General features: G+C 54.9%; 1 protein-coding gene across 6 annotated transcripts in view; it reads right to left on the reverse strand.

Annotated features, from left to right (window-relative positions):
* The window catches only part of MIDEAS (mitotic deacetylase associated SANT domain protein), a 65,415-nt gene that overhangs the window by 15,589 nt on the left and 36,886 nt on the right, over positions 1-12,940 (reverse strand). For all 6 annotated transcript variants that reach the window (XM_081227252.1, XM_081227249.1, XM_081227248.1 and 3 more), the window contains 2 exons: positions 2,258-3,930; positions 777-1,076 (listed from right to left, as the gene is read on the reverse strand). In XM_081227252.1, coding sequence (XP_081083378.1) covers positions 777-1,076; positions 2,258-3,694 — 1,737 coding nt within the window. In that variant the 5' untranslated portion in view covers positions 3,695-3,930. The remainder of the gene's footprint in view (positions 1-776; positions 1,077-2,257; positions 3,931-12,940) is intronic.

The following is a 12,940-nucleotide window of genomic DNA, read 5'->3' on the forward strand; positions in this document are numbered from 1 at the left end:
AGGCAGGATGGGATAAGTGGATGGCAGATTTAAACCAAAGTTTATCAGTAATTACATTAAGTGTAAACCGTATCAATGCTCTAACGAGAAGACAAAGGTTGTTAGAACAGATGATAACAAACCCCAATTATAAATCCAGTTGAAAGATATACCTTAAGAAGAAGGATACAGAAAGGCTGAAAGCAAAAAGATGGAAAAGATACACATCCCATCCTCCTCCCACCCACACTAATGGAAAGAAAGAGAAATATCTGACAAAGTAGACTTTAAAAGGCAAAAAGATTACTAAAAATAAAAAAAGAAACATTTCATGATGAAGTGTCTAATCTAGTTCTAAATAAGTATGCAATTAACATTGCATCAAAATGTATAAAACGAATACTGACAGAACTAAGAAGAAATAGACAAAACCTCAATCTTAGTGGGAGAGTACAACATACAGGTTTGTACTGAGAGAACAAGCAAACATTTCTATATCCCGGTACCTAGCACAAGGCCTGACCCATATTAGAGGCCAAATCAAAATTTGCAGACCTGAACTAAAAGAGATTCACACATTCTGGATTTTCCTAAGCAGTCCAAATTTCAAGTATAAAATTGTCTCTTTGTCCCTCATAAGTTCATTTGTCCAAAAGTTTTGTTTGGAAAATATAAATAATATGCCCATGGGTGACTTGAATCCCTCCTATACTGCCATGTTCTCCTTTTTCCCATATAATATTAGGTCACCAGGAGCACTCAGGTACTGAGCTGCGTGCATGGGGCGCCCCTCATACCTGAGCTGGGGCATCAGTCCCGGGGATACGGTTGGACCGCCTGCGGGTGACGATGACCGACGGCTTGTGTTCAGTGGGGTTCTGCTCAGGACCCTTTCCATCCTCGTCAACACCTCCAGCTTGGGCTGCCTCAGTTGGGTCCACAGCCCGCACAGGCACAGACACTGGGATTATGAGGGGTACCATCCCGCTGTCCTCTCGCGCTCGCTTGGCAGCTAAGGAAGGCTCAGAAAACTCCACCCCACACTTGGTAGTTGAAGCCAATACACTTTTCCGCTTCTCCTCAGAGCCACTGGCATCCTGGAGAAGGAGAGAGAGAGAGGAAATGGAGACGGTTAGAAGGTTAAGTCCTGATCTGCTGGTCCAGGACCCCTAATCCCATTTGATTCAGGGACTCAAACACCCATGATGGTTCCCAATGGTCTTTGGCAACCTGGCCTTTCCCTGACCACCTTTTCCCCCACCATATTCCCAAATACTCTCTATAATCTCCCTTCTGCCAGGTTCTCCCATCCTGGCCTGGAGCAGGAATCCCCAGATGGCCAACTCAGGCCAAAAGTGGCTAATCGATGTGTTTTGTTTGGTCTACACGGTGCATGGCATGTGAAATAGTACCTATATATTCAAAACATATCTCGGCAAAAGAAAGCAAGCAAGGAACCTGTGGCAAGGTAAGGGTGGTCTTTGGATCTATTTCCCCACTGGCAACTGGCTGGAGTGAAGTCAAGTTCTGCAGCCTCCTACATATAGGTCTGGCCCTATAGGCTTCGAGGGTTGAGACCTCTAGTGAGGGAAGGGGCAAACACTGGCTTTGGAGTCCGATACTAGCTTCTGTCCTACCTTTGTGACCTTGGGAAATCCCACTTGGGCCTTAGCTTCTTTAGCAATAAAATGGAATAAATGCCAGCATCCCTCTCATAGGGTTTGATGAGAAATTACTTGTGACCAAAGATAAGAAACTCCAAGTACAACACAGGTGCTCAAATTCTACTCATTCTTCTTCCCCATTTAGATTGTCTTTTCTTCCCAGTCAACTTTATTGCTGTATAATTTACACGCAACAAAACGCACCTGTTTTTAATTATAGTTTGATGCATTTTGACAAGTATAACCACCTGTGTAACCACTACCACATTCTTGTCTTTTAGCATACTAGATCTGGAAATGGCTTCACCTCCCCCTACTCCCAACCCTGCTAGTCTCAAATGAAGAAGGCAACCCACGATGGTGTATTGCATTTTCCTGCCTGCAACCCTGCATGTGTATAAAACCCATCTTCCCTTCAGGTATGGATACACCTACTTAGAGATTCTTTGCAGGCAGAGAGTTCAGAACTCCCTGAAATGGATGGGTTCTTTCATTTCCTTCAATGAAGGGAGAAAACTGCCCTTGTGACCCTGGAGTCACTTGCTCTCCCCTGGCCCCAGACACAGCTCGCCCTGCCCTCTGCCAGGTCTGTCCCCAGCCCATGCCACTCTCACCTTTGTGTTCTGCAGTGAGGCCAGCTCCACTGCCTTCTGGGCCAGGGTCAGCAAATTGGCCTCCTGGGACGCCCGGCGCCTCCGTCGAGTGCTCTGGATCACCCCACCCCGTAGCACCTGCCCACAGTCCCCTGTGCCCACAGCCCGCGTGCCCTCCTCGCTGCCCATGGCGGGAGCCTCCCGCTCCCGGCCATTGGGTGCCAGTCTCTCCCCGTCCGACAGCAACTGCGACTCCCTCAGCTCCAGGGGGTATCCCAGAGCTTCAGGATGGGGCTGCCCCAGGGTGCCGGGTGGCGGCTGCTGCAGGGGCCAGTGGTGCAGGAACAGGTTGCTGGCGGGATCCTGCCCAGGTTGGGTGCCAGCCCCATCCAGGGTGGTGGAAGGCAGGACGCCCTCCTTAGAGAGGCGGCGGGAACGGCGGGGAAAGGCGATCTGGGCCTGAGGTAGCACAGGCTGCGGGGCTGACTCCTGCAGGAGGGCCTTGCGCAGTTCTGGGTTCATGTCAGGGTTTGGGGGGAAGGGGTAGGGTGCCAGGCTGTGGTGAGCCAGGTGGGACTGACTCAGCGGCCCGGCCGGCTGCAGGCCAAAGTCCTGGGGCTGCTGAGAGGGTGGCTGCTGCATGGGGTAGAAGTTCTCAAAGAGCTGCATCTGGGGCAGGGCCGATTGCTGCTGCTGCTGCTGCTTCTGCGGTGGGAAGGCGGCGACGGGGTTGGGCGGCGATGGGCCCTGCCGGAAGACCTGCCGGTTCACCTGGTGGCCGAACGCCAGCTGGAAGGGCTGCAGGGGCAGCGTCTGGTTCGGCGGCTTCTTGGCCACATGGAAAGAGTTCAGGGGTGCCTGGGGCCGCCCAACCTCCAGCTGCACCTTCTGCGGCACCATTGGCCGCACAGCGTTCCCAAAGCGGTCCAGCTGTGGCCCCCCTGCTTTCTCCCGCTTCAGTGGCTCAGGGTGGTTATAGTAGCTGGAGACCCCCATGCCAGGATGAGGGCTTCCCTTGGGTCCACTGTAAAGGGGCAGGCTGTGGCGATTCCACGTCGAGTGGGGCGGAGGCTGGCCCGGCTGCTGCTGCCAGCCGCTGTCACTGACACCCCCAACCCCTCCACGCTCCGGGCCCCGCCCTGGAGCCATCACAGAGTTGGGCCACTTGACCGAGCCCACCTGCTGAGACAACATGGTTCGCTCAGACCCATACACCACGGAGTTCAGCAGGGCCAGGCTGTTGGAAGGGGGCAGTTCCACAGGCTGGGAGGCGGGGACAGCCCCTGCCGGACCCTCGTGTGCAAAGTAAGGCTCCTCCTTCACTCTGGACGGTGGAGGGGCCGGGGGCTGCTGTGGTGCTTGCAGGGGCTGGAGCTGCTCCTTGGGAGCTGGTTCCTGGTCCCCAAAGAGGCAACGCTTCCGCTTGTTCTGAGCCTTGGGCTGGGCCTGGAGGTTCATGGTGTGGCCAACTGGGCCCCGGCAGTGAGACCTACTTCACCAGTTGCCCATCCCCTGGGGGATGGTCCTGCTGGAAGCTTGGCCCTAGTCCAGCAGCCAGAGAGGGCAGAGGAAACGCTGGATGATGCGGTCGGGCAAGGGGAGAAAGACCTGCTGGCGCTTCCTTCCTTTTTGCAGAGAGGCTCTCAGGCTCCTCTACAGTTCCCAGTTCATGATGCTCCACAGGGCCCTGGAGCCTGCAGACAGAAGAACAGTACTAGTGTCAGCCACAGCCTCCCAGGATGCCCCAGAGGGCAGCACAAGTGTGAGGGGAGGGTCTCAAGGGTCCTACAGTTCCACTGCCTCCTGGGGACATGCCCAAGGTCACAGAGCAGCTTTGGTGAGGCAGGAGCCAGGACCTTGGGGGAGCTACCAGAAGCTACCAGAAGGCGGCAACATCCCCCAGGGTACTCTGGGACTCTCCCTTGTCCCACCACCTCGCCCTCCTGGTTAGTGTCCAGGACTGCTGTGTTTGGTTGTGTAACTTGCACACTGCACGAAAGCTCCTGCCGAGGGGGCAAGTGGGGCTGAGATCCAGCCTGAGCCCCTGCAGTCAAGCTGGGATAAGGGGTAACAAAGGCCATGCTGGGTTCCCTACTCCTCTGAAGCCAGGCCCCAGCCTACTGGGCAGCCAAGCAGGTCCTCTCACATCTGTCCAGGCAGTGGCCTCCCCAGTAGACCCCGCGGGAGTGTTTTCAGCCAATGCCTCCTCTGACACTCCATGCACCTCTCAGACAGGAAATGGAGAAAACATTAGTCATTCCCAACTGTGCAGCCCATGGGTCGGGAGGTCCACCAGGCCCTTGCAGAGTCCTGGGTCCACGTCCTTTACACTGAGGCACCGTAGGTGAGGCCCCAGAAGGGTGTGTGCAGTCCTAACCCCACCCCTGGGAGGAGCTGCTGGGTGGAACTGTGGCTGCCAGTGTTCCCCAACCGAGCATGGAATGGAAACCTGTTTTGCAACCTGGGCTGACTGGAGACAGGATCTGGCCTGGTAGCTGGTCAGCAGTCCCCACCCACCCTCCTCCACTGCCAAAGAGCTCCTGGCATCTTGAGCAAAGGAAGATATAGCTACGATATTGAGGGGGGTGTGTGCAGATTTCTAGAACTTAAGTCCAGAAGGTTTCTCCATGACATGGTGTGACTAAAGTGCTCACAGTGTTCCTGTGTTTGTTTTCTAACTTGATTTAAAAAAAAAAAAAAGGTTGCTCTATTTATCCTGCTACAGAGGAATTGAGACCAGTATTTTATAATTTACATGTGTTTTTATTACTTACATGCAAGTTATAACCTACACCTATACCTTGCGTGTATTTTCAAAGACTTTTTCTTTCTTCAGAGAGGGCTGGTTTTGTCTTTTGTTTTGTTTGCCTCTCTGGGAAGTTGGTGAGGGTGGGAGCTTCATGGCCCACCTCTTCCCCATGCTAAGATTCTGATCCTGAGCCAGTCCGTCTAGCAGAGGAGGGGAGCTCAGGAAGCCCCCGCGAATAAATCTGAAGGTCCAGGCTGACCTCAGACGTCAGAACCTAGATGCCCCAGGTCATCGTTAGCAGCCCAGGGAGTTCCCAGGAAACCAGCCGAGAGGCGCAGAGGAGGGCTGGCTGGGCATGCCGGGCAGGCTCTGGTATGAAGCCCTGGCTACAGCCGGCGATGCCCCTGGCCCCAGGGAGGCGGCCGTGCTATCGCTCCTCCGCACGCTTCCGCAGCTCCCCAGCCCTTCCCCTCCCGCGGCGGCCGTGACTCACTCCAACCCCCTGCTGCCTTTCACTTTCACCCAGCACCCAGAAGGGGAGGAACTTCCTCCTCCATTTCCTTCCTCAGCTCCCGGCCCTGCTGTGAGTGAGAGCGACTCTCCGTGCTCGCACCCGCTTTGTTTCGCATATGGAAGCTGGGGGAGGGGGAGACTAGGAGGGCATCCAAGTCACCCAGGCCCCGCCACCAGGGGAGGATTCGGACAAGCAGCGAGTGCTGAGGCCACAGAAACCGCCTTCTGAACAAACCCCTTTCTCTTGCTTTTAAACTCTCATTCCCTGACAGCCAACCCAATACAGAGCAGAGACCCAAAAGCCAGCCCCCAGACTGAAAACAACCCTGGGCGCCATCGTGAAGCTGCAGGGTGGGGCCGTCCCGGCTACAGGAGTCCGGCTCTGCCTCTCCAATCAGAATGAACCAACTACAAGTACGTGTGTGTCTGCAGAAGCAAGACAGAGGAAGGAAGAACGTGCTGGGGGGTGGGGGTGGGGGGGAAAGTTGGCAGGTCCACGTGCCTCCAGGGAACTGGGAGCCTCCCCTCCCCCGGCAGTACAGGCACCCCCCCCCCATCGCAGCCCTGTTGCCTGGTGAGCCACAGCACAGGCTTGGGGCTTGGAGGAAGGGAAGGCACACGTGGCAGATGGGCCTGAGTGCACGTGCGCCTGCGTGCCTGATGGAGGGTACCAGGCGCGGGGATGGCCGCTCAGCGCCTAGAGGAGGGCGACTGCACACTTGGGACTGGGGAGATGGGGGCGGAGTCTGTGAAAGGGGATCCAAGGCAGGGCTGCTCCTGCCCCAGTCCACGCTGGCTGGCCTGCCTCCCACCTCCCACCCTACACATCGAGGGGGGGGGCCTTCACTCCTGACGCCACAGTAGGTTTCCAAAGCTGGGCCAGGGACTTCTTTAGAAGAAATTAAGAGGGCCAGCTCTGGGGAGGCTGAAGCTTCTGCAGAGGCCTCCCTGTCATCCCCATTGGAAGGCTGCTAACAATGCTAAGAGCACAGACACCCGGACCTGGGACCCTCGAAGAAGAAAGGTCATTATCTGGGCTGTTGGGGGGGGTGCGGGGGGAGAGTGGAAGAGGCCTGGGAGGTAGGAGGGAAGGGGACACACCAAGGCAGCAGGGTATGTAGTAGGGTATGTAGCAGTAGGAGTAACAGCTAGTAGTTGTAGTAATAATAATAACAACAACAACAATGCACCTGTGCCAGGCAGATCCTGAGTACTCTGTGCATGTTTAATTCCCACAACAGGGCATAAAGCAGCATGAAGCCAAAGCATGAAGCAGTGTTATTTTAACCTCCATTTTACAGGTGAGCTAGACAAGCTCTAAAGGGCTGAAAAAATTGCCAGCGGTCACACGGTAACTACGTTGCAAAGCCAGGGCTTGAATTTAGGTCCGTCTGACTCCAAGACCAAGCTCTTATTCCCTGTCCCTAAGACATGCCGCTAAGACACCAGGCCCTTTCTGCACACCGCCCTCCCACAGCATGCTCGCGACAGTCTCAGAGCAAGGATTTTCCCAACACGGATCTCCCTCCTCACTGGCGCTAGGAAGTCTCTTTCCTGCACCTGAACTGTAGGCAGGTAAACCTCTCCTATTCTGCGCCGGTACAGCTGAGACCCTCAGACCTACAGGAAGGGAGGGAAGGGAAGGGGGGCCGCCTCACAGAGGCGCCAGCAGGTGTGGGAGGTCCACTGGCAGGGAGGCCTGAGACTGCACTGGTCACTTCCGCCTCCATCTCCAGACCTGGACCCTCCAGCCCCTGCAAGCCCACCCCTGCCTCAGTTCTGGTGGCTGCAGGTGGGGCTGCCAGCTCTCATACGCCACTCATACCTCACAGCCTGCGAGTGTGGCCAGGACTGAGCCACTTCCTCCCATTTCTTCTGCCCCAGCCCGCCTCCTCTGTCCCTCAGGTGGAAGTCTGCCTGCTCTTCCTCACAATGAGGAAGAGGAAGCAAGCTGTCCTTTCTGAAGGCTCCCAACAGATGGGCCAACTCCCTGAAGTTGCAGGGAAGAGGGTGTAATGAGGAACTCCTGCAGGCAGCTCACCCTTGGGACCAGCTGCAGGGCCTCTGACAACGGATGCAGAAACACTGCAAAAGGAAACCCACAGACATCATGGGGCCCCAGACACTCACACCCACTCCATCAGTCGGTTTGATTGTCAAGGCTCTATTCACTCTTGCCTTCCTCCGGGAGCCTCGCTGCTGCAACCAGTCCCTGACCACACCACAGACAGCCCTGGGCAGAAGACACAGCCAGCATCTGATCTCAACAGCCAGGGACCTCTGGGGCTTTCAGGAGCATCTATGGTGAGAAACACTTTCTCTCTACCGAAGAAGCAATGTGCAATAAGTAAAGAAAACAGTGCTGAAACCACATGTATTCTGCACACACATGAGGGAAGGTACTGAAAAGGCTGTTGGGTGTTCTATGCTCGTGGTGACACCACACCCTCCAAGGACAGCAACCAGACACGTAATGCTCCCCACGTGCCATAAACAGCCCAACCGCATGCGTGACATTGGCTGGGGGAGTCCAGTGAGCCCTCACCACAGGGCAATGGGGCCAGGCCATGCATGACCACTGAGGGGACCAGGACCACTCACAAGCTTGGGGCACTCAATGCAGCCATCCAAGAGACAAGACTGTTGTGAGTCAAGGTTACACGGGCCAGGAAAGGGGTGCCCAGCTTGGTCCCGGTGGCCACGGGGCCTCAGCTCTGACCTGGGGCTGAGAGCCGACTGAAGGACCCCCCGACCCTGGGAGGCTAATGCTCCAAGCTCCTGCTCTTACCTGGGCCACCCCTGGCCCCGCAAACTCAGCACTAGGAAGAGGGGGAGCCACAGCTCATGCATCTCCAACCCGAGGCAAACAGACTTCAATATGGCACCCAACAAAGCCCCGAATCTCTAGGCCAGCCAGCTCACTGAGCACCAAAGAGGCTGTCTTAGGACAAAGTCTAAACTCCTTATCCGGCCCACAGGTCCCTGCAGACTTGGGCTCCTGCCACTTCTCTCAACACTCCACGCAGGAGCCATCACTCAGTGCTGTTCCTGCTTTGCCTCCAGGTCTGTGACCAGGCAGTTCCTCTGCCTAGCACACATTCCCAACCTTTTCATCTGACCAAGTCCTACTCACCTTTCAGGTTTCAGACACTGCTTCCTCTGGGAAGTCTGCCCTCATCCCAAGTCTGAGCCAAGTACTATACTCTGAGCCCATACTACCTCCTAAACCTCATGACTGGACTCAGCACACTGAATTCCGGGTGCCTATTTCTTAGTCCCCAGCAGACAGCAAACTCCAGGGGGCAGAGTCTGCAGTTCATTGTACCTTGGCACTTGGCTTGTACCTGCCTCTTAGGCTGCTCATTCAAGACTGCACCCCGGGTGAGTCAGAGCCACTGCTCACAGCCAGTGTATCCACCGTGGGCTCCTGCCCAGCCCTGACTTCTGGTCTCTCTCCCTGATGCACATCAGAGCTCCTGAGCACATCATGCTGAGATGAAGTGAAGAGGCCCAGCCGCCTAACCCCATCCCATCCCATCAGTGGCCCCAGGCCCTATCCAACTAAGCTGAACACAAATCCTTCTCCACTTGCAGGCCCATAAGCCACTTGCCCCTTGACTGTCACTCACTGCCCCACACTACATGCAGGACAACTGACAAAGTGCCAGCCCCACTGTTGCCCCCTCTCCCATTCTTCTTCCCTCAAGGCTTCCCACTCCTGCCTAGACCAAGGCCAGGGACACGAACCTGTGGATCTGTTTATCTCATGCTCTGACATGGCTGGGCTGAGCCTGAAGACACCAAGGTATCTGGTTAGGATGCCCAGGGCAGTGATGAGGGGCCCTCCCTAGAGGAGCCCTGCGTGGCCCAGCTGGCCCTCCAGTCCAGACTCACATCCTGAAAAGCTCGCTCTCAAATACTCTGGGGCCTTTGGCTACAGCCAGACTGGGCGAGTAGCCTGAAATTGCCATCTTGGGCCGGCTAGAGTTGCCCAGGCCCTCGGTAGACCTTGCCTCTGGGCACAGTGCAATGATCTCAATGCTGTGTGCACCCCCTCTAACTGGGAGTTCGCACCCAGGATGCAGGGCCCCATTTCTCCAAGCCACTGGACATACAAGTCCTGTTCTCAAGGGGTATGTAAAACCAATAAGGAAGGAGACGCCAGCCACAGAGATGAGGACCTGCCTCCCACAAGTGTCACTTCCCCTGGGGACGTGAGAGAGCAGGCCCCGTGTTGTGCCCGTTCCCAGCCCAGAGAGAGTCCCTGGATTATCACTTCTCCAGACTGAACTTCAGCCCTTATAGGCCAGGGCATCATGAGTCCCAGGGGCTCAGCCATCAAGCTGGACAGGCTCAGAGGCTTGGCCAGGGTTCGAGCTGCCTGAAGTTTGAGCTTTGACTGTAAAAATGCCAACACTGAGATGCTTTTTTTTTTTTTTTTTTTTGCGGTACGCGGGCCTCTCACTGCTGTGGCCTCTCCGGTTGCGGAGCACAGGCTCCGGACGCGCAGGCCCAGTGGCCATGGCTCATGGGCCCAGCTGCTCCGCGGCATGTGGGATCTTCCCGGACCGGGGCACGAAGCCATGTCCCCTGCATCAGCAGGCGGACTGTCAACCACTGCGCCACCAGGGAAGCCCTGAGATGCTTTTAAAGGGATACAGGTAAGAGGAAATCCTTTGCCTTATGATGCACCCCCCAGGGCTTCATTCAGGCGTCTACCTTTATCATCTCCTCCCTCACTACCCCACAAACACCCCCAGGATGTCCATAAAAGTCAGGATAGCCAGGTCCGTTTTATAGGAGGGAAGCTGAGGCAGAGAGAAAACATTGAGTCGTAGGCAGAGCCAGGAAAGGACTGAGCCTCCAGGCCCAGCTTCCGCCCATACTCGGGGTGGGGACTGGCTGCCTCCCTCCTAGACAAGGGCCACAAAGGATCACAGGCAGCTCAGGAAACCCCCTTCTACAGGACTCGGGACTCCCAGGGGGTAAAATGGAAGCTGGCAGGATTAGGCTCTCTCCAGAAGAGACAAAGCAAGTGTCCCTGCAGCCAGCCCTTCAGTGACTGAGCCTCTGGAGAGGGCTTCATGAGGACCTCACAACCCTCTCTATGCCCTACAGGGCTCACGCCACCAGAGGCTGCTCCAGCTCCCCTCCCCTTCTGGAAGGGCCTGGCTCTCCTTCTGGAAGGGCCTGGCTAAACCGCAGGTCTAGGGCAGGGCTCCCTGGAGTCTGTGCCTGAGGCCCAGTGCCAGACTCTGTCCCAGACCAACATACAGAGAAGGCCATTCACAGGGACCTCCCTTAACATGGCCCTGCCCTGCTTACTGTGCCCTCCCACAAACACACACCCTCTGTAGCCCTGCAGGTCTGCCCACTGCCCCTTCATCCACTCAACAAGCATTTGCTGAGCACTGGCTGTAAGCCAGGCTCTGGGGAGACACAGGAGACAAGGTACAGTCCCTACCCACACAGAGTTCCCAGTCCAATGGGGGAGAAAACAGAAACACACATTGATTATAACGCAAGGTGGCCTGTCCTGGGGCTCGAGATACACACAGGGAATAAGTGACCCTGGGGAGAGTTCCCCGGCTCTGAGCCTTTGCTGGAGCTGTCACCTCTGCCTGGAAGCCCTGCCTCTGCTCTGACAACCTGCCTCCCTCAAAGCCTACCTCTTCCAGGCAGCCCTCCGGCACATACTGTTCTCACCCTTTCTGAATCTTCGTGCTCTTAGTCGCTATTAACCATTAGCTCACAAGGCTCCTGCAATTCTCTTCTGTTTCCGCAGCAAGGCTGGGAGAAGCAGGGCCTGGAGGCAGTGTGGCCCAATGGAGAGGGCAGTGAACTGGTTGTCAGGTAACCCGGTGTCTGGTCCAGGAACCGCTACTCAATGGTTTCTACCTTTGAGGAATTTGGGAGCCGGGGGTTGGGGTTGTGGGGGGTGGAGAAGGCCTGTGTCCAGGAATCACCTTTGTAATGAGCAACTGCCACAACAAACAGTAGCCACCAGCACTGCCCATGTGTCCAATGTGTGTGAGTATTGCTCACTTGTATAACCACTTATCCCCATCTCAGAAATGAGGAAAGGTCGGCTCTGAAAAGTAACTTGTTCCAGGTCACAGCCGGAGGTCCTTGGTAGGAGCCAGGATTCTAATCCAGGCCTACCGAGTCCAAATCAGGTTTCCATCACACTCTGCTGCCTGTCAGTGTTGAGCAGTGGTTCTCAAACCCACCCCGAGAGATTATTAGTTCATGGGTCTGGTAACGGGGGGAAATCCACAATGCTTCATAAGCAGCCCAGGTGGTGCCCGGGTGCTGAAGCAGAGGAACGGCTAGAGGGTCAGGGCCTGGCACAGTGCAGTTTCCAAGGACCCACTGCTCCTCACCCCCCTGGGAGCCACCTGCCAGGGTGTCGTGCCCTGCAGAGGAGACATGAGGGGTCCCATGAGCCCTAGGGCTGACCATGGCTCTTAGAGTGCCCAAGGCCCAACTGAGTGCCCGTGTTTACTGAGCTTGTACTGTCTGCCAAACACTGTGCTGAGTGCATTGCTGGCAACATCTTATTTAACCCTCACTCTTCTTTGTCCCATTTTACAGCTCTGGAATGGTATACTCAAAAGTATCTATTTAATACAAAAGAAGACAGTAACGGAGTAACAGAGGAACAAAAAAAGACATTAGACAGAAAGCAAATAGCAAAAATGGCAGACATAAATCCAACCTTTTTAATAAGTACTTTAAATGTAAATAGATTAACACCCCAATTAAAAGGCAGAGTTTGGGAAAATGGGTTTAAAAAAACCATGATCCATGGGCTTCCCTGGTGGCGCAGTGGTTGAGAGTCCGCCTGCCGATGCAGGGGATGCAGGTTCGTGCCCCGGTCCGGGAGGATCCCATGTGCCGCGGAGCGGCTGGGCCCGTGAGCCATGGCCGCTGAGCCTGCGCGTCCGGAGCCTGTGCTCCACAACGGGAGAGGCCACAACAGTGAGAGGCCCGCGTACAGCAAAAAAAAAAAAAAAAAAAAAAAACCATGATCCAACCATTAACAAGAGACACACACTTTAGATTCAAAGACACTAATAGGTTGAAAGTAAAAGGATGGAAAAAGATATACCATGCTGACAGTAACCAAAAGAGAGCTGGGAATGGCTATGCTAATATTAGACAAAATAGACTTTAAGACAAAAACTCTTATTAGAGACAAAGAAGGACATTTTATAATGATAAAAGTGTCTACCCATTAAGAGGATATTACAATTATAAATGTATTTGCACCTAACAACAGAGCCCCCAAAATACATGAAGCAAAAACTGTCAGAATTGAAGGGGAAAATAGACAATTCAACAATAAGAGTTGGAGCCTTCACTTTCAAGAATTGATAGAACAACTAAACAAAAGATCAACAAGGAAACAGAAGACTTGAACACTATAAAGCAAATAGACC

Source organism: Mesoplodon bidens (genome assembly GCF_964165515.1).
Source record: "Mesoplodon bidens genome assembly, chromosome: 3".
In the NCBI taxonomy this organism is placed as follows: Eukaryota; Metazoa; Chordata; class Mammalia; order Artiodactyla; family Ziphiidae; genus Mesoplodon; species Mesoplodon bidens.